Source organism: Phacochoerus africanus, chromosome 1, assembly GCF_016906955.1.
Source record: "Phacochoerus africanus isolate WHEZ1 chromosome 1, ROS_Pafr_v1, whole genome shotgun sequence".
Classification (NCBI taxonomy): domain Eukaryota; kingdom Metazoa; phylum Chordata; class Mammalia; order Artiodactyla; family Suidae; genus Phacochoerus; species Phacochoerus africanus.
In genome coordinates, this window is record NC_062544.1 from 114,642,535 (window position 1) to 114,666,352 (window position 23,818).

The 23,818-nt window shown below is 57.5% G+C and overlaps 1 protein-coding gene across 3 annotated transcripts; it reads right to left on the minus strand.

Moving 5' to 3' along the window:
• Positions 1–5,700: 5,700 nt before the first annotated feature.
• Positions 5,701–22,776, minus strand: LOC125125268 (toll-like receptor 9). 3 transcript variants are annotated; one of them, XM_047776086.1, is made up of 9 exons: positions 22,585–22,776; positions 19,071–19,148; positions 16,299–16,477; positions 15,827–15,922; positions 15,512–15,616; positions 15,271–15,396; positions 14,374–14,524; positions 14,113–14,234; positions 5,701–8,957 (listed from the first exon to the last, which is right to left on the minus strand). In XM_047776086.1, the coding sequence occupies exons 1-9, from the start codon at positions 22,607–22,609 to the stop codon at positions 5,868–5,870; spliced, it is 3,972 nt and encodes a 1,323-aa protein (XP_047632042.1). In that variant the 5' UTR covers positions 22,610–22,776; the 3' UTR covers positions 5,701–5,867. The 3 variants fall into 3 exon arrangements, with proteins under 3 accessions (XP_047632042.1, XP_047632021.1, XP_047632032.1); XM_047776076.1 differs by lacking the exon at positions 5,701–8,957 and adding an exon at positions 13,108–13,720 and having other exon boundaries at positions 22,585–22,763; XM_047776065.1 differs by lacking the exons at positions 14,113–14,234; positions 14,374–14,524; positions 15,271–15,396; ... (3 more) ...; positions 19,071–19,148; positions 22,585–22,776 and adding an exon at positions 9,851–10,012.
• Positions 22,777–23,818: the final 1,042 nt, after the last annotated feature.

Sequence of the window (23,818 nt, forward strand, 5' to 3'; positions counted from 1 at the left end):
CCATGACAAGCCAGCAGCTTGCATGCGCATGCGTGGCTGCCTAAGGCCGCCCAGCTGCACTCCAGTGGCTCTGAGCAGCCACTGTTTAACTCTAAGTCTCCCCCTCAAACCTAAGGCAGCAGTCAGGGCAGTTAGCGCTGCCCAGCCATCCCGCTGTGACTGCCTCCCTTCCTCTTTCCCTTCCCAGCCACTGCCTTGCCTCACACTTCCCTGTGAAAGTCAGGTTTGTCTGTCACCAGCAGGTCCCCAGGCACCTGTCCTGTACCTGTAATTGCATCCCTTCCAGTGGAAGTGAAGGCCTTCGTGCTCCTTACCGTGGCTGCTGCTGCTGCTTGTGTTCTGGGTCCCACTGCTTCTGGTGCGTTTCTGTGACCATCTCTTGTCTTCTGTGTCATGAATTTCTCCCCATTGGCCTGCAGCAGGCACTCATCCATCCTAAGGACAAACAAGCTCTCCCCTGTCTCCACCCCCATCTAGCTACTGCCACATCCCTCTGTTCTGCCCGCTTTCTGCTTGGCCCTCCCCACCTGGTCTTTTGTGCTGTTCCTTGTGGAGACCTCCCTCTTCTGGATGCATCTTGCCTTGTCCTGCCAAATCCAGTGGCCCATTTTGTTTTCCCTCACTGGATCACCCAGTGGTATTTGAGGTGGTTGGTTGTCTTTGGCCTTTTTACAGCTTTCTCTAAGCTTCCATGCCACTCACCTTTCCTGATTTTCTTATTCCTTCCTGAGCTGGTCCTTCTCTGAATGTTGGGCACCCACTGGGTTCCTACATAACTGCACTTAACCCTTCCCATCCCCCCACCCCAGGTCTTCAGTTCCAGCTGTAGGTCGCTGACCACCTGCAAGCAAGCACAGGCCCCACATGGCTCCTGAGGGCCCCTGGGTCTGCCCACTCCTCCCCCACTGCCCGTCCCCTCATTTCCCCTCGTCTACCCAGTTACTCCAGCCTGACATGTGGAAGTCAGCTCTGTCTTCCCTTCATGTGAGACTTGTTACCAGGTCCTGTCTGCTCTACCTTGAAGGTACATCTATCTCAGGCCAGGCCACTTCCCGTCACCTCCACTGCTACCATCACACTGGCATCAACCCCGGTCTCAACCCCACACAGCAGCCTGAGAGAACTTTTAAAAATATAAATTCCCTCCCCTGCAGAAAACCTTTTGGGGTCTTCCAGTGGCACTCATTAAATTCTAGATGGTCATGGGAGCTGACAGCATTCTTGGGGGTCAGGATCCCATCCAGCTCTCCAAGCTCATCCCCACCTCACCCTTACCTGTTCATGCTGCCTCACGTGTGGGCGGGCGCATGTGTCTGGGTCTCAGCTGCCCAAGGAGCTTCCAGGCCTTAGTGTTGGCCCTTGTTTCTCTCCTGGATTCCCCTTCCCTGAACTGTGGTGTAGCTGCCTCTCTTCACACAGGACAGGGGTCTGAGAGACTTTCCCCGAGACCCCAGGCCAAGGCAGCCCCTCCTGAGTTCTCACCATCGCTTGGCCTCCCCCACCCCCTGTCCCTGGCTGCCCTTCAAACCCCTGGTTGCCACCCCTGTTGATGCTTTCCCTGTTGTTCTCAACCCTGTCTCCTCAACACTGTGCACAGTACCTGATACACTGGATGCTGAGCAAATGTGTTGAGTGAAAGAAAGGGGACTGTCTCAGCTCAGGCTGCTATAACTAAACAACACAGACCACAGAGAGACGTGTCCTCACTGTTCTGGAGGCTGGAGGTCAAGGCGCCATCAGCTTTGGTGCCTGGTGGGAGCCCTCTTCCTGGCTTGCAGACAGCTGTCTGCTCACTGAGTGCATGTCCTTTCCCTCTTCCTCTTTTTTTTTTTTTTTGGTCTTTTTTTATGGCTGCACTTGCTGCATATGGAGGTTCCCAGGCTAGGGGTCGAATTGGAGCTGTAACTGCCAGTCTACATCATGGCCACAGCAATGTGGGATCCGAGCCGCATCTGCAACCTACATCACAGTTCAGGGCAACGCCAGATCCTTACCCCATGGAGTGAGGCCAGGGATGGAAACTGCATCTTCATGGATGCTTGTCAGGTTCATTTCTGCTGAGCCCACGATGGGAATCCCTCCCTCTTCCTCTTCTTAAAAGACCACTAATCCCACCATGAAGGGTGTGCCCTGTGCCTTAATCTAATTATCTGCCAAAGGCCCAAACTCCAAATGCTATCACCTGGGGGTTAGGGCTTCGACTGATGGGAGGATACATTCAGCCCATAACAGGGACCCAGGGGGAGTTCCCCATGTGGCTCAGTGGTAACAAACCCAACTAATATCCCTGAGGATGTGGGTTTGATCCCTGGCCTTGTTCAGTGGGTTAGGGATCTGGAGTTGTTATGAGCTATGGTATAAGTCACAGATGCGGCTTGGATCCTGTGTTGCTGTGGCTGTGGCTAGTCCGGCAGCTGTAGCTCTAATTTGACCCCTAGTCTGGGAACTTCCCTATGCCGTGGGTGCGGCCCTGAAAAGCAAAAAACAAAAAACCAGGACCATGGAGGACACCCAAGGCTACTGTGCCAGAAAGAATAGCTGAGCTGAAGAAACACCAAAGAGCTGGAGGGCCCGTCTCCTGGCCCCACCGTCTCTCAGCTCTAGAGAGGCGGATGCTGGCTCCTTTCCGGACCAAGCTGGGCTCCACCACTGCCCAAGAGGCTGGGGTGGGCATTGAGAGAGGTCCCAAGTCCAGGTCCCATCAGATAGAGCCACACACCCAGGCAGCCGCGGGACATGATGGAAGTCACATCCCCTGGGAACCACCACATGGTACCTTTCTGTTCAGGAAACATGCCTCCCTCAGCTTTCCCAGCTCTGCTCCCTCACGAGAGCTTTCAGGGCCTTTCCATTGTCCCTCACGTTCCCACGCCTGGAACTCCCTCCACCTCCTTTCCCCCCAGTGCAATTTCCCCTCCACCTTGGATCCAGTTTCTTCCCTCTGAAAGCTGAGCAAGACCCACCTTCTTTCCCACAGGGTCAACAAGGTTATCAGCACAACTTCTCACGGCTATTGAAGGTTGAGAACAAAAGATGAAGGAATGTTCTGCAGGAAGTAGATGGGATTTATGAACTGCTTACAAATGAGCAGCTTGGCTTCCAATAAGAATTCAGCTGTGAAAATATATGATGTCATGGAAGTTGCCCAAGAACAGTTAGAAGCCTAAGGCATTAAATAAAGAGTCCTGGGGGCAGGGGGGAAGAGCTGTAGCCTAAAATGCCAGCAGGTAGAATTTCCTCACATGTACGTTTCTTCCCATCAAGTTTTCCTAAGTCCTGTGCCCAGACCTCTACTTGTCTGGCACTCACTCCCTAATGGCAAAAAGCACAAGGAGGCAATACCAGGGTCTGCGGACACCCAGTCCTGCTCCCAGCTTCTGCGCCTCTGAGCCCTGTTAAGGGTTCTGGGAAGGTCCCTGACTCAGGAGGATCAATCTCCGGGTGGAGAAAGAACCTCTCAAAGTCACATCTGCTGATTGTCCTCAGCATATGCCCCTTCCCTAATAATGACCACCCAGGACCTGTGAGGTTTCCCAGACCTCACACATGTATATAATCCACGAATCCTTCCATAGCCTGCACAATAACTCTGGCCATGCCCACCTGCAGATGAACAAACTGAAGGCTCCACAGGGGAGGTCCCCTGCCCAGGATAACCCAAATGGCAGAGCTGGTGATCACCCCAGGTAATCTGACCTGAGCCCCATCTCCTCCCCAGCCTTGCAGAGCTGCGCTGCAGGTGGTGTTAACAGGTGATCATGCCCAGCAGTGTGGAGGAGGGGGCGGGGAGCTAGCTAGAGCACCTTTCCTGAGCACAGTGCTTCCCACCCAGCCCCACAAGAGCCCAGCTCCTAGAGCTTCTTGCAGGGCCTGGGGTAGTGGCTCTGCCCCCTGACCCCATAGAGGAGAGTAGAGCTTTTCCCTGCAGGCTGAACCAAGTGTCATGGACCCTGAAAATCACTTAAGCTGAGTCTAACAGTCTTCCTACCATAGCCCCCATGCTTCATCTCCAAAATGCTCTTCTTCTGAATCTGTAGTCCCACAAGAACCAGGACTGTGAGCATAAGTGAGTAACGTGTTCACAGAGGTTCTGGCTGGGAGCTGCCCAAGGGCAGACTCTGTTGATCTGAGACCAGCAAATTGTGCTTCCCACATGCAAAATGTGGTGCCCGGGACAGGGCCCTACTTCCTGCTCCTGCTCTGAATGTGGCCAGAGCGGCCTCAGAGCCACTCAGCAGGGGCCTCCCCAAAGACTCCAGCCTGGGGATAAGATGGTTTTTGTTTCCTTTTCTCCCCAGGCATGGGCCAAGGACATGCACAGGACCATGCTCTACCTTCACCCTGCTCCTCCAGAAGCCAGAGTGGGGCTTCTGCCCAGTAGGTCAGAGACCCTCCTCTGCCTTTCTTTCAGGCAGACAGCTAACAGAGCATGCCAGCCCCCTGCAAGAGACCCTGTACCCAGGTCAGAAAAGGGAAGGAGGACTATACTTCTCTCCCAGCTGTGGCCGATAGGGAGGCAAAAGCAGCCCCTGCCCCCACCACAGCTTCTCACAATCAGGCTGCAAGATTAGTCAATTCTGCAGGAGCTCCAGCTTTCCAGCCCAGAGGCCCTGAGCAGCTAGAGCTGCCCCAAACTGGCTGGGGCCAGCTACTCTGTCTCCACACTCCTGGTGCCCCAGGCCCCAGTTCCCAGCTCAGACTGTCAGGCTACACGTGTCTCCTCTGTTCCTTAAAGGGCAAGTTTAACTGTGAGGATGATGAAACAGCTGGCCTGGGCGAAACACCTCAAGGGCTCCAAGCCTGACAGGACCCGATGACAGCCTGTCTCCAAACTTTGGTCATCGAGGCTCCAGGCATTATCCTGAAATATACTATCAAAACTAGAAACACGCAAATACTCCATCCTGGTCAGATGTGGCTATAAGCCTCACTTAAATGCAGTCAGCTGTGACAGGCAGGGCCAGGGAAAGGGGCCCCACATTTGTAGCCAGATGGTGGCTCACTTGGGCTTCCCTTTGAAGTCAGAACAGAGAGACCCAGCATGCACTCTAGGTGGAAACAGAAAGGGATGAACTGTGAGCGCACTCTCAAATCATTTGTGGCTTTCAGCTTGGTGCTGCCAGGATAAAGCCAAGAACCTTCCATTCTGCAACCCGGGCCAGCCTCCTGGGTGCAGCACAGACGTGGCCACCAGAGGGCGCAATCACCTCCTCTGAACATGCTGAAAATCTTTCCCCATTTATTTAGGAGTGAACATTCCTCAGGGCCCGGGCCTCCCAGGAGTCTGGTGGCCAGACGGTCAGAAATGGAGCCGGCCTTCAAGTTCTCTGGCCTCAAGGGAAATTCATTCCGGCAGGTGAGTGAGGCAGATCCTAAGGCCAATTACAACAGAGGTGTGATGAGCCCAGTAATGTTGGGCATTCAGGGAGAGGTTGAAAGGGGCAGGGGACCCAGCCTGCTCTCTGGGAAGGACCAAGACCACATTCAGTGATGTTCCTCAGACTCCACTGAAAAGATGCTAGTGAACACAGCTGCCCTTAGCAACTTCCCTCTACCGCAGACCCTTTGCCCTCTGGGCCCTCCATTTTCCTCCATGACAATTACCTCCAAATCACTTCTTGCCCCTCTTCATTTTAGGAAGGTGTGGAGAATTCTCCCTTCTTTCCTCCCAGCCACACCTCCAGTGAGTTCAGGGTTAGCTCTTGGCCCTCCAGTAGCATTTATTGGGCACATGTTACATGCCAGGCTGGGGGGTGGGGTGGGGAACAGGGAGCAGAGCAGTGGTGTGGCTGAGCAAAGCAGGTTGGGGCACCCCAGGCAGAGAGGCAAGTCCAGGGGGGCTGGGGCAACTAGGCTGTCACTCAGTGCTATTCGGCTGTCGTGGGGCCCCGGCAGAAGTTCCGGTTATAGAAGTGGTGGTTGTCCCTGGTCAGGGCTGTGCCCAGCTGGGCCCAGAAGCTGCCCTGCCCACTGGGCTGGTGGGGCCAGAGGAGGACGCTCTGGCGGCAGAGGCGCTGGCGCAGCCGCACGTAGCGGGAGCGGTAGGCATCGGGGCGCAGGATCACCAGCACTACAACGTCCTTGCGGTCCTCCAGCAGGCGCTGCTGGGCCAGCAGGAAACTGGCACGCAAGAGGCCGCTGACACGGTCCGTGTGGGCCAGCACAAACAGGGTCTTGCGGCTGCTATAGACTGAGGCCCACAGGTTCTCGAAGAGCGTCTTGCCAGGTAACCAGTCTCGCTCCTCCAGGCACAGGCGCAGTGCGCGGCGCCCACGGCGCTCCTCCAGCTGCACCCGCAGCTCATTGTACACCCAGTCGGCCACAGCACTCTGAGCTTTGTCAAAGACCACGAAGGCATCGTAGAGCAGGGCGTCTGCACCCCGCCGCTGCCCTCGGTGGGGCAGCCAGGCCAGGCACAGGTGGAAGCAGTACCAGAGGTCCCAGCCGCAGAGGTGGTGCAGCATGGGCACAACCAGGCCCAGGGCCATGGCCAGCAGCGAGATGCCAAAGCAGTTCCACGAGAGGGTCTCATCTAGGCAGAGGCGCAGGTCTTGCGCAAAGATGCTATGGCCCTGGAGCTGCCCCGGACTGCCACACTTGACGCGGCTGGGCAGCCCAGGCACGGCAGCCTGTACCTCCAGCAGGAAGCCCACGAAGGTCGCCCCACAGGCACAGTGCAGAGGGTTGGCGCTTACGTCTAGGACTTTCAGGTTGCCCACCAGCGAGCCAAACCAGGAGGGCTCCACTGTCTTGAGGGCGTTGGCGCTGAGATTGAGCTCTTCTAACCGCTTGGCCAGGGCAAAGAAGCCGGGGTTCACAAAGCCGATGCTGTTGCCACTGAGGTCCAGCCTCCGCAGCTGGGTGCCAGATGGCAGGCTGCCATTGCTTAGGGCCTTCAGCTGGTTTCCAGCCAAGTCCAGGGTTTCCAGCTTGGGCAGGAGGGTCAGGCTGCTCCAGTTAAAGAAGGCCAGGTTATTGTCACGGAGACGCAGATGCTTCAGGCTTTTGGGGAGGTTGTCCAGGGCGCGTGGCAGGAGGGTGTGCAGGTGGTTCTGGGACAGGTCCAGCCAGACTAGGCTTCTTAGGCCTTGGAAGAAGCGGAGATAGAGGTCTCCCTCAGCCCACATCCGGCTCAGATCATTGCCGCTAAAGTCCAGGGCGCACAGCGAGGCGCTACAGAGCTGCTGGGACACTCGGCTATGGATGTCATTGTGCGCCAGGCTGAGGTAGCGCAGGGCGGGCAGCTGGGCCACGAAGCTGAGGTTGTGGCCCACACCCTGCATGGTAAAAGGCTGGCTATTGTAGCTGAGGTCCAGTGCTTCCAGGCGCGGCAGCTCCGTGAACGAGCGCCCGTGGTACAGGTCCAGCTTGTTGTGGGACAGGTCCAGCACCCGCAGGCTAGTCAGTGGCACAAACTGAGAGCCGTTGACCGCCTGGGAGATGCTGTTGTGGCTCAGGCGCAGGCACTCGAGGCGCGAGAGGCGAGCAAACATCTCCGACTGGATTGTCACCAGGTTGTTCCGAGACAGGTCCAAGGTGAAGCTGAAGGCCTCGCAGTTTGGCATGAAGTCCTCTGAGCGGAGGGTGTCCAGCGGACGTGGAGCGAGGTTCCTGGAAGGCAGCCAGACCCTCTCCCTACCATCCACCTCCCTTGTGATGGCCACTGGCCTTGCAGCTCCGCTGATGCGGTTGTCTGACAGGTCCACGTACAGCAGGCCAGGGAAGGCCCCAAAGATGCTGAGCTGGGCCTGGTTAATGAAGTTCATCTGTAGGCGCAGGGTCTGGAGCATAGGCAGTTGGACCAGAGGTTGAAGCGTGGTCTCACTGAGCGAGCGGAAGAAGATGCCGTGCATGTCCAGCTCCTTCAGGGACCGGAGGTGCCCAAAGGAGGGTGCCAGGTGCAGGTGGGCAAAGGACACCTTCTTGTGGTAATTGAAGGACAGGTTGAGGCTGCGCAGCCGGGCCAGGCCCTGGAAGGCCGTGGTCTTGGTGATGCAGTCGTAGAGGAAATTCTCACTCAGGTCCAGCACTTGGAGCCTGTCCAGGCCTCGGAACCATCTGGTGTCCAGGTTGTAGAGAGAACTGTCTTTCAACACCAGGCCTTCGAGGCGGCTCAGGTGGCTGAAGGTGTCAGAGTGCAGCTTGGGGTGGTCCTTTGGGCACTCCCTGCAGGGGTTGCGGGCATGGTCACAGCGGCGGCAGTTCCCCCCCACATCAAGCACGCGCAGGGCAGTCAGATTGGCCAGGTCCTCAGGCGTCAGGGTGACAATGTGGTTGTAGGACAACAGCAGGGTCTCCAGGCTGGGGGGCAGGCTGCGGGGCACCTCCGTGAGGTTGTTGTACTTGAGTGAGAGATGTGTGAGGTTGCCCAGGCCGAGGAGGGCACCCGGCACCACCTCCAGCGCCCGCTGGCAGGGGTTCTTGTAGTAGCAGTTGCCATCCATGTACAGGTAGCGCAGGGCATGTAGGCCAGTGAGGTGGGTGGGGTCTAGCACCAGGATGTTGGTGCGGCTCAGCGACAGGGACACAAGGGAGTCGGGCAGGGCAGGCACGGTCGTGATGCTGTTGTAGCTCAGGTTCAGCTCCTCCAGGGTGGGCACGGCCAGGAAGGTGTTGGGCTCGATGGTCATGTGGCAGGGGAAGTGCATAGGGCTGAGGCCGGCCGGTGGGCAGTTCCACTTGAGGTTGAGAGTTCGTAGGCTGGACAGGTGGACAAAGTCGGAGTCGTGCAGGTGGTGGATGCGGTTGGAGAGTAAGGAGAGGCTGGTGACGTTGGCCCGGGGCGCTGCCGCCGAGAAGTGGGGCACGGACTTCAGGAAGAGCCAGTTGCAGTTCACCAGGCCGTGGGGCTGGAGCTCACAGGGCAGGAAGGCAGGCAGCCTGCCCTGGGCCAGAGCCGCAGCCAGCGCTGTCACCTGCACCAGGAGAGAAAGGGGGTGCAGGGTGCAGCGGGGGCCCTGTGGGGATGGGCACCATATGAGTACATGGCCACAACTCCACCTCCGCTGAACTTGGGGGGTGTCTCCCAGCAGGGCTGCAGCCCCCTCCCTCCCAGCGCTCCAGGGTGGTTCCTGTTTCTCTGCCCAGTGCATGTCCCAACTCCAAGGCCCATGGGGAACTTGAACTCAGGTCTGAGACAGCCTTTACTCAGAACCAGGAATCAGAACAGGTCCTGAGACCTGGAAACCAGCCAGATGCATGACCTAGAGCATTCATTGATAACCAAACCCCAGCTGGAGAGCAGAGCCAGGTAGGTGGTCAACAGGCCCCCCAGGCTCGCCCCCCTTCCCCTTCTGTTCCTTGGAAACCATTTCTCTTTCCTCCTGAGCAAGTGGACACCTTCCTTTCCCTCTAACCCCCTGAAAAGCCTCCTCTGCACTTTTATCAAGCTCCCCCAACCCCTCCCTCTCCACTTGGCCAAGAGGTGGTGATGAAGGTCTCCTGCTGGGGTTCAGGCTGATTACTACCCAGGGCCCCTGACCAGGGTGGCCATGCCCAGCTCTTTCCAATTTCTGCCCACTTCCCTCCGGCCCAAACACTTAACCTGCTGGGGGTCGGAAGGGATTGGAGGGGAGGCTGGGCAGCAAAGGGCAGATGGGCCCAGCCCTGGGTATCCACTTCCCTTGCAGCCCAGCGCTCTAGGTCCCAGCCTCATCACCCAAACAATGGGTTTGGGTCTAATGGTTCAGAGAAGGTCTTCTGCTCTGATGTCTTCAGGGTTCAGTGATTGTCCCCAGAGCCACCTGAGTACAGCCACTTTCATCACAGTCTGAGCCACCAAGCCCAACTTTCTCCCTGCCACTTCCCACTGTCCCCTTCCCTGGGGGCTGAGGGCTGCAATTGGTCCTACCATGACAGGGAGTGGGGTCTTCTCCAAAGGGTCTGGCTGGCAGACTGGGCAGCAGCTACAGTGAAGGATGTTCGTGCTCTCAGCCCCTTCCCGTGGTGGCAGCTCAGAGAACAGAGGAAGTGAGAATTTCACAATAACCTAGTAGCCCCCTTCCGCCACCCCCCCCCCCCCCGCCCCTCTCCTGCATCCCATGGTGGGGGGGAGGGGGATGCAATGAGTCAGAAGGCATTTACATAGTCAGGTGGCAGACGGCCCCTTCACCCCTTCCTCTTTCCACTCCCCCTTCCCCCACCCCCAGCCTGTCCTAATGATCCTCCACATGGCAAGGGCCTCACACCTGTCCTTGGGTAGAAATGAAGGCCCAGAAACCAGTCTAAAGTCAGCGAGAGATTGGAATTAGGGGCAATGCCAGACCGGATGGCCATGCTGACACCCACGCTAGGGTCCTCCCATCCCAAGAGGAATCTCTCACCCTCCAGGCTCAGCCCTCTCAGCCTCTGCCTCCAGGCAGCACACAGGCCAGCAGCTCTCCCACTGCCCTTTCCTGCCCCTGCGGCCCCATCCCCAGAGCTTTGTGTGCCATATGGAGCCTGGCACATGGGGTTGGGGGGTGGAGGCAGCCCCAACCCGCCCAGGTTCACCTGCTCCCACCGCAGCATCCTCCCTGCATTCCCAGGGCACCGTCAGAGCACAAACATTACTGCCAGGCCAGCTGGTACCTCCTGCTTCATCCTCCCCAGACGCACCTCTGACCCAGGTGATTGGAACAAACCACTCAGCCAAAAGCCTTAAGGTGACCCGAGACCCTCAGCAAGTCCTGCTGGCTCCACCTTCAGAATCTGCCCATTGCCCACCACCTTCATGTCTGCCAGCCTGGTCTGAGCTGCTGTCACCTCTCACCTTGACCAGTGCAGGGGTCAAATCAGAGCTATAGCTGCTGGCCTATGCCACAGCCACAACAACACCAGATCCGAGCCACATCTGTGACTCACACCACAGCTCATGGTAACTTTGGATCCTTAACCCACTGAGCGAAGCCAAGGATCAAACCTGTGTCCTAATGGATAATAGTCAGATTCCATTTCCACTGAGCCACGACAAGAACACTTCCCTCACCTCCTTTATGTCTTGGCTTACAGTCACCCTCTTAGTGAGGCCTGCTCTGACCTTCTTATAAAAGCCGTCATGGCGCAGTGGTTAACAAATCTGACTAGGAACCATGAGGTTGCGGGTTCGGTCCCTGCCCTTGCTCAGTGGGTTAACGATTCGGCGTTGCTGTGAGCTGTGGTGTAGGCCAGTGGCTACAGCTCCGATTCGACTCCTAGCCTGGAAACCTCCATGTGCCGTGGGAGCGGCCCAAAGAAATAGCAAAAATAAATAAATAAAAAAAATAAAATAAAATAAAAGCCTACCCTGGATTGGATACTCCTGAGCCTTTTTTTTTTTTTTTGTCTTTTTAGGACTGTGCATCACAGCATAACAGAAGTTCCAAGGCTAGGGGTCGAATCAGAGATGTAGCCGCCAGCCTACCCCACAGCCACAGCAAAGTGGGATCCAAGCCACGTCTGCAACCTACACCACAGCAGACGGCAACACTGGATCCTTAACCCACTGAGCGAGGCCAGGGATCGAACCCGCATCCTTATGGATACTAGTCAGGTTCACTAACCACAAAGCCATGAAGGGAACTCCCTCCTGAACTATTTTACCTACCTTGTCGTGATAATTGCCACTTGCTAACACACCACATCATTGATTTTTCAGTTTCTTGTATATTCTCTTATTCCTCTGCTGGAATGTCAGCTACTTGAGGGCAAGAATCTATCCCCAGAGCCCAGCACAGTACCCAGCACACAGTAGGTGCTCAATATTTGCTGAGTCCATGGGTCTCCAGTCCTCAGCCCTGGGCAAGCATCAAGTATCTCTGAGCAATGCCTGAATAAGTGAACAAACGAATAGCGCTTCTGCTGCCAGGGGTGGGGAATGGCCAGGGCAGGCTTCTGGGTGGGTATCACGGCAGGCAGGCTCCAAGCTGCCAGGCAACCAGCTGGTTCATGGGCCCAGGTGGTGTAGCAGCGTGGGGGTGATGGCACTGTCTTCCTGCCTACCTGGGAACCAGAGTTTGGGGTGGGAAAGGACAGGCCTCCTTCTCAGGATCCTGGCTAGGTAGGGATCCGGTTCTCTTACAATTCTAAGGGCTTTGGCAGCGGCTAAGACCCCAGGGCTGGGACCCTGCCCTGAGTCCCAATCCAAGATACTCTCACAAGAAAAAGAGAGTGCCCATCCAGCATCTGAATCTATCACCAGCCCCACAAGTCCCCTCCCCTGCACACCTCCCACCTGGGATGGGGGGGGGGGGTTGGGAGGGGTCTCCCACCCACTTCTCAGAGGCACAGAATAAAATTCCTACTGAACCCCCAGCCAGTCGGAGATACTCCCAGAGTCCCTGGGACCAGGGACCCAGGCCCCTCAGGGCAGGAACACAAGTACCTAGGAGAGGTACAGACAGCTGCAGGTACACACACAGGCTGAAGGCACCAAGATCCAGATGTCCACACACAGCTGCCATGCCCCAACCTCACAGCAACCGCAGCTTGTGGGCAGAGCTCACCCAGTGTGGCGGGTCCCTAAGGAGGTTCATGTCCTGATCCCCAGAACCTGTGAACATGTTTCCTTACATGGTAGGGACTTTGCAGGTGGGATTTAGTTAAGGATCTGAGATGCAGAGAGTGTCCTGGATTATCTGAATACAATCACAAGTGTCCGTATAAGACAGAGGCTGAGGAGATTTGACTACTGATGGCTATGTGACCCCGGAAGCAGAATCAGAGAGAAAAATGCTATTCCCCTGGCACTCAAGACACAGGGAGGGACCACAAACCAAGGAAGGCAAGCGGCCTCTAGAGCTGGAAAAGGCAAGGAAACAGATTCCCCTGGGGCCTCCAGAAGAAACCAGAACTGCCAACACCAGGATGTTAGCCTTGTAAAGCTCATTTCAGACTGAGAACAAACATTCGTGGTTTTAAGTCACTAAGTTTGTGCTACCTTGTTGCAGCACACACAGACCACACACACACACACACACACACACACACACACACACAGGCACGCGCGCTTCCCTATACACCTGCAACCAGGAGGGCTGGAGCTCCACCTAGCAGGCAACAGGCCCCTTCAGCTTTGGGAGGGGGCAATTCTCCACCCAGGGCCTTCCCAGCCCCAGGGCCAGAGGTGGTCCCTCAGGGCCAGACTCGGTGTTGATTTAAAAATATTTTATTCTTTAAAAAATACAGCATTCAACCATCTTGTCCTGCAGTGACCCCCTGGCTCAGCCCCAAATGACCTCACCCCTCATGGCCAAAGCCTTCTGGGCTGTGCTGGGACCCTGGTCTCAGTTCCCTGGGGGCCAGGTTCATGCCAGGCCCCCCAGCCAGCCCCTTGAGCCAGCTGGGCAGGGCCCCCAGACACCCTGGACACATGGATGAGAGCAGGGGACAACAGTGGGGGAGAGTCACAAAATGCCAGCCCAGTGGCCCTCGGAAGCTACAAGAATGTTTAGTCACCGGCTCTCCTGCCCCACAGGAGGCAACCCCCACCTGGAGCCCAGGCTGGAAAGGAGGGAGGTGGCCATGGGGGTGAAGGTAGGGGTGGGGTAGGGGCGGCCCCACAGTCCACACGCCGGTGGGGCTCAGCTCCTGTCACCTAGCTGTCATCCCCATTCTCGCCAGGGCCACGGATGAGGCGTTTATGGCCCCGTTTGCCTCCAGGGCCCTTGGGCTTGGCGAAGGCCTGCTTGAAGGCGTGCTGCTTGGGGTGCACCTCGTCATAGAGGAACTCGGCCGTCAGCTCTGCCCCATCGCCGATCTCAATCTGTGTAGGGCAAGGCAGTAGCTGGTCATGCCATGGGTTTGGGGTCCCTGATACCCCCTACCTTTGGTTACCTCCACTCCTGAGGCAATCTCTTGATCTCTCACGCACCAGCCCTGGGGAGTCCTCCCAGACCCCCACTTGAAATGCCACCTCCAGGAGCAGAGCCCAGGGCCTGTGCCTTGCATGCTCTGTCACCCCCAACCTGCCTTCCAGACCCCAGGAAAGAGACATGGGGTCATAGCTGAGGCTTGTCCAAGCCAGCAATTAGCTAGGTGGCCCTTGGCTATGCACGTTACCCCTTGGGCCTCAGTTTCCCCGTCCATGTGCCCTTGTCTTGGGCTTCCAACGACCCCACATGGAGGGTGACAGGGCCCTACGGAATGGGCACCCACCTTCTTGGCGATCTCCAGCTGGAAGTCCTGCTCCACGGAGTCGAGGAGGCGGCTCTTGCAGCTGGAGTAGAGCATGCGCTCCTTGATGCTGCACTTGTAGCCCGGCATCGAGTAGATGAACACTATGGAGGCACAGGGAGGTGACGAGGCAGGCCCGGGATTCCCACTGCCTCATGTCCCCCTGTGGGAGGCCTGCCCAGTGGGAGGCCAATGCTGCTCGTGCCCAAGCACAGGCACGGGGATCTCACTGGGTCCACTCACCCACAGACTCCAAGGGGTCACCCTCGTGGGTATGCTTGTAGAGGAAGAAGTGGTAGCGAGCAGCATCGCGGGGCACTCGAGACGGCAGCTGGGCCACATCCGTGGGCTCAGTGTGCACCAGCTCAATGGTCTCTCGCTCCAGGTCCAGCTTCTGCCAAGGGGCAGGGGGAGACATGAGGGTTCCACATGGGGAAGAGCCCAGGCCCACCTTTCCCATTGAGAACCCCTCTGAGGTGTTGGAAATCTATGTGATCTCTCTCTCCTGAGACCTCCTCCCAGGGGCCCTCCCAAAATGCGGGTCCCTGTAAAGAGGCCACTCCTGGGCCCAGCACTAACTGCCTGTTGATCACTCTGCTAGCAGAGCAAGTCCTGCCAAGGACGATGGAGAGGGCAGCGGGGAAGGCTCTGATCTCAGAGGCACCACCCTTGGGCGGGCCCATCCCCGGAGGGGAGGTCTCTCAGGGGGACACGGCTTGGAAGGGAGAGGCCACTCTGCTTGAACCGGGGGCATGCTGGACCATTGGGCAGAGAGACCCTGGCTAGGGGAAGGGGGTGGTCGGGGGGCTGATGAGGGAGTCTGGGACAGGAAGTGGCTCAAGGCCGAGGGATGAACCCAGGGGTAACATACATACGTGGTATGGAGGGCAGGACGAGGGACAGCGTCTCCCAGGTGTCCCTGCGTGTGAGCAGGGGCTGGGCAGGGCAAGGGAAGAGAGTGCATCCACTACACATGTGGCTCGGGGACAGGCAGGGATGGGGGGCAGCATGTTCCCACAAGTACACGGGTTAGCTAAAGTGAACAGGCCAGGAAGGTGCACATTCGTACATGAGTGTGAGGAGCAGGGTGTGGATGCAACATGCCCTGTGTGTGAGCCTGGGGCAGGGACTGGCACCCACCAGCTGGATGTAGTTGATCATCTTCTGTCTGAGCTGCTGAAGTGCCCGCTGGGCCTGAGGCTGCAGAGGGAAGGCCAGGCCCTGTAGGGTCTGGTGTTTGCTCTCCACACTGATCTCTGTCTTCACCTGCGGACAGGTGCACAGTGAGCGAAGCCCTTGCCCACCCAAACCAAGGTGTAGCCCCACTCTCACATCCAGAGCCAAGGCCAGGACTTCTGCCCACCCCGTCCAACACACCCACCTCGTTAATACGGATCTGCTGAAGTTCTCTCTCGGCTGAGGTCAGCGGGGCGGGTGCTGCACAGGACGACAGATGCTTCTGGTACCCAGCAAAGGAGAGGTCATCCTGGCCAGGGGATGCAGAGGTATATATGAGCACCTTGGGGTGTGCTGGCAAAAGCCCACTGAGCACCCCAGCATGCTCACCCAGACCTCACCACTCATCCCCAAACCTGGCACCCACTTATTCTGTGACCCTGAATAACATCCCACCCTCTGTGGGTCCATGCCCCAGTCTGGTGAGTTCCAGCCCCAGGGTTGGGGGTGGGGGCCCTACCTTCACAGTCCCAAAGAGCTCATCCTTGATGTGGCCGCCCCCAAACTCCTTCTTCACTGTGGCCCGTGTGGCTGCATACAGCATCTTCAACCGTACCTGACGGGCAGGGGGCAAACCTTGAGACCCCTCCAGGCAGGACTGACTATAAGGGAGCCTCTGGGTGGGGACCTGGTTACTTCCTTGTGCCCACGAGTCCAGCAGAGGGCGCAGCATAGACACAAGGATGCAGTGGGTGGCTCAGACAGCAGGGGGAGCCCTCACCCAGTCTAATCTCTGCCTCCCAGAGCCAGGCTGACAAGGCTCTAGGAGACCCCAGGTTCTAAGAACAGGGCTTCCTCCCTTGCTCATACCCTGGAACAAGATCTGATGTCTCCCAACTCAGACTCCCCAGGGCAGGGCCGTGTTACCTTGACCAGACCCAGCGTCCCCCCTCCTCTGATGTTGGGGCTGGGCCCCTGCCCCTAGGACTTACAGGGGAATTATCAGGTGACCAGGCGAGGAAGAGCCATTCAAAGCCCTGCGCGTTCTGCGTGTCCAGGCGGTAGAGCAGGTAGCAGGGCTGCTGGGCATCCAGCAGCGGCAGCACGGCCCTGTCATAGTCCTGGTCCCAGCAGCCCATCAGTTCCCGTGAGGCACCCAGCACGAGCTGCTCTGGGGGCAGAGGCCAGGTGAGCCAAGGAGTAGCCATCTTCCACACACACCTCAGCCAACTGGCCTCAGCTTCTGGCTGTGGCTCAGACTCCCTGACTACCCACCTCACCTTCCCCTGGAGTCCTCAAGACCCTGAAGGATGTCCATGTGACTGAACCAGTGCCTGAGTGAATGAATGAACATGCACTGCTGCCTCTACACGTGCACACGCATGTGCACAGAAATGGCCTCAAGAATATGCCCACAGATGACCCAACACAGACAACCACACCAAGACACAGCGTGTGCCCAATGCCACCAACAGCGCGGCCCCTCAGAGACACCCACACTCTCGGACCCGCCCCATCGGCAGAGCTGCTCAGTACACAGCCTCCCTGCACCTCCTCCTGCCCCCTCCTTGCTCAGCCTGGGGCTCCAGCAGAACCTCAGCACCCCCTTCTTAGAACAAACGTGCTGTGAGCAGTGGAGTCACAGCCGGAGGCCACAGGAATCTGCAGGAGTAAAAGCACACGGGGAGGAAGGAGACAAGGGCTGCTACCACATTGTGTAAACAGATACCCTGCTGCCATCCACCAGCTGTCAGCCCCTTCCCCAAAAGTAACAAATCAAAAGCAGCCAACCTCTTAATGCCTGGGCTGACCAGGCCTGCCACCTCCCTGGCTGGTGCAGAGTTGCTGACAGGGATATCAAGGCTGGACCCACACTTTACCTATCAGCCCACAGAGCCTTAGTGTGGCACCAACACCAGCCCAGGTGTGCACAGGATCAGGCTGGAGGAAGAACTGGGGTAAGGGAACAATCACCACCTGGCCAGGGGGTACCTGCACTTGACCACCAGGCCCTCTCGATGGAGGCAAGAGTCCTGACTGTCTGGGAGCCCCAACAAGCCAGGCCCAGCCCAGAGGCCTGCCTCTGGCCTTGGCCTCCTCACCTATCCTCCCAAAACTCAAATGGGATTAAGGCTGAAGACCAGCAATCACAGGCGGGCTGGGCCCCAACAGCACTGCCAAAGTTGTTTAATTTGTTGCTAATATTTTTCGAACTGGTAAGTATTAGTGGAACTCCCACTAAAGAAATAGAATTCATGGCTTCTCTAGAAAAATCAGGAGCTCAAACCACACTCAGTTGGATATGGGCAGTGGCTGCCTGTCAGGTGGCCGGGACCCTCCTGGGCACTCCCAGGTGCCCAAACAGCATAATGCAGAATGGAGATAAGGGCCCACTGAGAGACTCCTACTAAACGTCTACAGGGATGTCCTGTTTGGGAGGTGACAGGGAAGGCTGAGAAGTGGGATCCATGAACCTCTTTGGAGGAGTCTGGGGGCTCTATGGCTACCACCCCAAGAATCCTTCACTCCTGACCTACCCCAATACCCCAACCCAGCCTCTGAGGATATCTAAATCTGGGGACCCTGGACAAAGCCCAGCACAGCTCTGGCCCTAAAGCCTGGGGTGAATTCTGGAACCGAGCAGACTCTACTTTGACCCAACTCAATGTGTGAACAGTCAGATAGGTACCAGACTCATTTGGGGAGCCTCTAGAAGGGCCCACTACGGCATGGCTACCAAGAAGGGCTGGAAGGATTCGTGGGGGGTCTGGCCCACCCCCAGTCCTTTTTTTTTTTTTCTTTTTAGGGCTGCACCTGCGGTATATGGAAGTTCCCATGCTAGGGGTCGAAGACATGCAGCTATCGCCCTACAACACAGCCACATTGGATCCAAGCTGCATCTGCGACCTAAGCCGCAGCTTGTGGCAATGCTGGAACCTTAACCCACTGAGTGGAGCCAGGGATCAAACCCGCATCCTCATGGCTACTAGTTGGGTTCTTACCCTGCTGAGTCACAGTGGGAACTCCCATCCACACTCCTGGAGTCTGTCACCCCTCACCTCCAGGGACAGCCCCTCAGCTGTTTTCTATCCCAGGACTTCTCCACCCCCAGCCCTCTCAAGACTCAGTCTAATCCTCTGTCTCCCCAAAGCCACTCCCCACTTCAGCTTCAGCTCAAGCTCGCCCACCCCCAAGCCCTATACCCCCAGCACCTCCCCTTGCGGTAGCCCCAGGTCCCCAGAGTCCAGGTCAAAGCCCAGCCAAGCCTGGAATCCCTTGGTCCTATTCTCCAAGAGGCTGACACGTGTCCCTCCTCCCCATTGTGAGGGCACTTCCCAAGGGCAGGGCCCCAGCTTCGCCTTAGGATGCCCCCGGGGCCTTAGCCAAGCCAGGCAGGCCTGCCGACCACAGAGGAAGGTGAGTGGCACTAGCCACATGGGGCAGTGCCTGTCCTAAGTCATCCCCTGCCCCCCCACCCCACCCAGCCCAGCCTCCCAATCAGCCCTGCTGATACCTTCGGAGCCTCTGTGAGGCGGGGAGGACCCTGGGCAGGGCTCTCTGTGCTCCCTCCCTAGCTTTGGCTTCCGGCTCTGTACAACAGGCATAATGACGGTGGGTCCCCCCAACTCTCCGACACAGCATCTCCCATTCCCAGATGGGAAACTGAGGTCCTGAGGGGGCTAGAGGCCCACATCCCCTCCCCTCCCAGAGAAGCAGCTGGGCCCAGCCACCAGCCTGTGCCCTCGCCCGTAGGAGGCACTCACCGTCCTCAATGACGACTTTGATGAGCCGCACAGAGCCAGCCCGTGCCTTGGCAAAGAACTCCTTCAGCTCCTCAGTGGCTACAAGAACAAGAAACATGGTGGGGGAGGAGCAGGCAGAGGGAACGGGCAGAGACACTCAGGGCCTGCTCCGTCCTGGGGGGTCTGGTGGTGGAGTTGGGAGCCGGGTTAAATACGGCCCCCCATGTGACTGGGAACCCGAGACAGCCGCTGAACACAAGCTCCCAAATTTAGCCAACAGAGGTGGCAGGCGGGCGGCCTGCTGGCTGCGAGAGCTCCGTTGACAGGGCATGCAGGGGTGGGACGGCCCACTCGAGAATGGGGGCGGGCTCTGGGACAGGCCAAACCAGCCAGAGTGAATGGCCCTCACCTATCTCCTGCCCCCCAGGAAAGCTCAGCACTGAGCTGGCCTGGGACCTTCCCAAGACTGTCACATCCACAGAGAGAAATACATGAACAACCGCCCCCAATGTGCACTGATTACTGTGTCTGTCTACACATGCCCATGCAAACACACACACATGCACACATGCAATGCACATTGCATGTGCCAATAGGTACATACCAATCCAGCATATGTGAATGTTACACATAAACACACTATGCGACAGAGAGAGGAACAGAAACGCAAACACTCTCAGCTGGTCAAACAGAAATGGACACACACATTTAGATGTACAAATGTACACACACACACAGATACAGTCCCCAGGGTGCTAGGAAATTCGCAGACAGGCAAATGCAGAGTGTGACTGATATATGTGTGCAAGAGAGAAGCTGTACAAAATGTACCCAAAAAAACAGAGGTACACACTGACACATGCATGCATGCATACCCAGCCCCAACCCACCAGCCAGGCTGCCTGACCCTGAGAGGCCCTGAGGAGGCAGGCCAACCCTGGCTCAGCCCCACCAGGCGGTGATAAGCCCCTACCCCCAGCAGCTGGGAAGAGGAATGGCTCTCGGAGACTCTCCAAAACAGTCCCTGTCTTGGTCCCTGAGCCACAGAGCTGGAAGGTGATGGCCAATGAACAGGGACCCAGGTACAGAGGTGAGGATTGTGGTCAGAACTAGGGAACCACGGAAGTCACAGATTCACTGATGGTTCAGATGAGGAAACCAAGGTCTAAGTTGGGAAGGGCCCTGCTTGGGCCTCTGGGTACACAGGACCAGGCCAGCATGACCTTGGGGCTGCCCAGGGGTCAGGAGAATTCTGCAGGAGCACAGCTGGAGGCCTGAGGTCAGAGAATATTTATAGGGCCCAGACTGGGCAGCTTGGGTGTGGTGGGGGCGGGGGGACCTTTAGGAAAACAAACTCTGGTCATGTCCTCGGGTGGCCCTCATGAAGGGTGACCCTGAGCCTGAGACCTCAGGCTGTATACAAGCCTCCAAGACTGCTGGGAGGGCAGGGTCCCAGCTAAGTTCAGCAGGCCCTTGGGGCTCAGAGCACCCTGGCATGGACACAGCCCCACTGGGCCAGGACAGAGATGCTCCTCTGTGGACCCCAAGCCGGTCCATGATGAAGAGCCTGGATTCTGGGGCTCCACCTTTCCGGTAGCTGTGTGTGACCTCTGACCTCACTGAACCTCAAACCCATCTATAACATGGGGCTAATACTCCCCAAATGCTGAGGAGTAAATAGGAGACAGTGTTCCGCAACGGGGGCCTCTCCTAATAATAATCATTAACTTGTGTTATTGTAACGACGCTGGGCAGGCTGTGCTAAGCTGCTCCTTCCACCTGCTCAGACCTCCTGCTTCTATTGTTACCAGGACAAACTGACACCCCAGTAGTGGGAGAGACATCCCCCTCCATGCCTTCTCAGCCACCATCAATAATCCAGAGGCCAGGCCTGGGACACCTGAGCCTCAATCATCAAAGATTCATGCCCCCCCTACCCTCACCTACTTGCTGCCTTACCCCCCACCCCTCCACCCAGTAAGCCTCAGGTTACAGGTCCCTCCCCTGCCCTGCTCTGAGGTCAGCAGATCCACACTTATAGCCATGTCAGGGCTGGCACCTGGGCATCCAGGGTGATTTCTCCTGCCACCTCCCCAGGCCAGAAATGGAAAGGAGTGGGCTGCCCTCACGCACAAGGAGGGCTGGGAAAGGGGTTCAGCCCCCAGATTTCCCTAGGCAGGCTCATCTCAGCATATGGGAAATGAGGGAGTGAGGGAGGGCCCAGGCCACAGGACTGGTCAGCCCAGAGAGGGGAGGAGGAGCCCTAACTTCTGATCCCCTCCCAGTTAGAGGCGACAGCAACGATCAGACAAAGGGGAAGGAAGGGGCAGGTCCAGTGAGGGGCTGTTCCCTTCTATGGGGCTGAGTCATGAAGCTGCCCCTCCAGCTCTTCTTGGAGAGTAGCTGGCCCAGACCCAGACCTCTGCCTTTTCTGGTCCTGTGGGCGGGGCCAGGGAAACCCTCTCAGGGCCAGCCACCAAGCGGCCACAACCGCAAGCAGACCAGGTGGTCAGCCTGGTCGATGATGATGGCCCCAGGCAGAGGATCCTGGTGTGGTAGGAGGAATGGCTGAAGGCCAAACCACTGGGCTACCTGGGTAAGCAGCCTGGGCCTTCCCCACAGGCCAGGTAGCCCTCCCAGGTCAGTGACACAGGGGGACACTGAGGCCTGGGTAGGGTCAGAACACCTGGCCCCTGGTCATTGCTTCTTTCCCATCCTGTGTAAGGAGGAAACCAAGCCATTTGAGAGAGGAGGCTGATGCTCTGGGCTGAAGGAGGACCTGGCCTGGAATCTCTAGGGTCAGGAGCCTCTTTCCTACCTCCAGCCTGGAGCTGGGACCTTCCAATACCAGCTGGGGCAGACTCAGGAGATCAGAGGTCAAGGTCAGATTGGTGACTCTCCACATCCCATTTAGTTTTTCCCAGGCTGGTTTGTGAGGTCCTGGGAGGAGCCAAAGGTCGGGGCTCCCTCCTCACACAGACATAAAGCAGTACAAGCCAAACACCCATCCATGGTAACAAATGAACACTGAGATGCACTCAAATTGTGCGTGCACACACACACACAGACTCCCACAGACATGTGCATACAGTCACGAAACACTGATGTCTAAAGATGGTTCCATGCAACAGTGTCCAATCAAGACATTGCTGTATGTGCACGAATGACCCTAGATGTACACAAGCAGTCATATCCAGATGTGCACACAGGTCCGTACATACAAGTGCACATGCGTGCTCACTCCCTCAGATGTGCACATCCGGGTACACCCACTCCCAGAAAGGGACAAATATACATAGATAGGCACACACAGGCACATCCACCCCCGGATGGGAACAGAGATACCTTCACCCCCAACTATGCCCAGTAAGTCCGCACCCCACTAAGATTTGCCCACCCCAGGCGACCCACGGCTGCAAGAGAACAGGAAGCTTCCCTAGGCTGGTGCCGGATCGGAAACAGGGGCCGGGAGCCCAGGAGGGGGCGCAGCCTCAGACTCTCCCTCGGCCCCTGTCCGTCCGCCATCTGCCCTCACCGTGGATGCCGGTCTGGTGCGCCATGGCTCCGTGCCCCGCTCCGCCTGCCCCCTCAGAGCCCTCGGCTCGGCCACGACCCAGCTCGGCTCGTCTGGACCGGGAGGAGGAGAAGGAGGAGGAGGATGTGGCGGTACCCTCCCAACCTCACGCAGCTTCCCGGGCGGTGCCGCAGGACCCGCCCCCAGAGCGCCCCGCCTCCGACGGGCGAGGCCGGGACTCGAGGCCGCGCGTGCGTGCAGTAGGCGCCTGGCTCCAGGTGGGCCCAGGGAGGAGCTTTGAGTGGTGTGTCCGCGCGCTTGCGCTTGCCTTGTTTCTGGCGGAGAATGCGATCTGCGTACCGCCTAGCATGTGTGGGCGCATGCACGTGTGTGTCAGTACACCCGGATCCGAGTGGTCTGTGGCTGGGGCGTATCCATATGAGCGCGCGCAAGCCTGAGTCCCGGTCAGGGGCCAGGTGGGTTTGCAGATGGGTAGCATCCTGGCGTGGCCTTGAAGCGGGGAAGGGGTTTTTCTGTGTGTGAATGGGCACCCGTGTGTTTGTGTGACATCTCTTTCCTTGGAGACGTTTCTTGGGCGGCTCCTGTGGCCCTGGGCACCTGGAGGCGACGCGCCTGCAGGCCCCGTCCTGATGGTGGGAGCCCAAACTGACTTTCTGCTAGACAGCCCGCAAATGAACAGTGTCTGTGGTGGCGAGTGCCCTGTGCAGAGGGTAAGGGGCCGTTAGGAGGAGGTGAAATTTGAGTGGAAACCTGGAGGAAAGGCTGGCAGAGGGGTGGGAAAAGTCTTCTGAAAAGAGGAAACTGTAGAATTCCCTTCGGGGCGCAGGAGAAACGAATCCAACTAGGAACCATGAGGTTGCAGGTTTGATCCCTGGCCTCACTCAGTGGGTTAAGGATTGGGCATTTCTGTGAGCTGTGGTGTAGGTCCCAGACGCGGCTCGGATGTGGCGTTGCTGTGGCTGTGGTGTAGGCCAGCAGCTGTAGCTCTTTTAAGACCCCTAGCCTGGGAACCTCCATATGCCTGCGCCATGGGTGCGGCCCTGAAAAAAAAAAATTCCTTGGAAATAGGAATTAACCAAGAAAACACATTAACTAAAACTAATAAGGTTATGTTCTCTATTCTAATGTCCATCACTGGATAAACTACACGACTACCTTAATTGCAAAGTCCTCCCTCCTACCTGGTTGGCCCCACTCTGCATCATTCTCTTTGTTTTTATCCCTGCCTGGCACA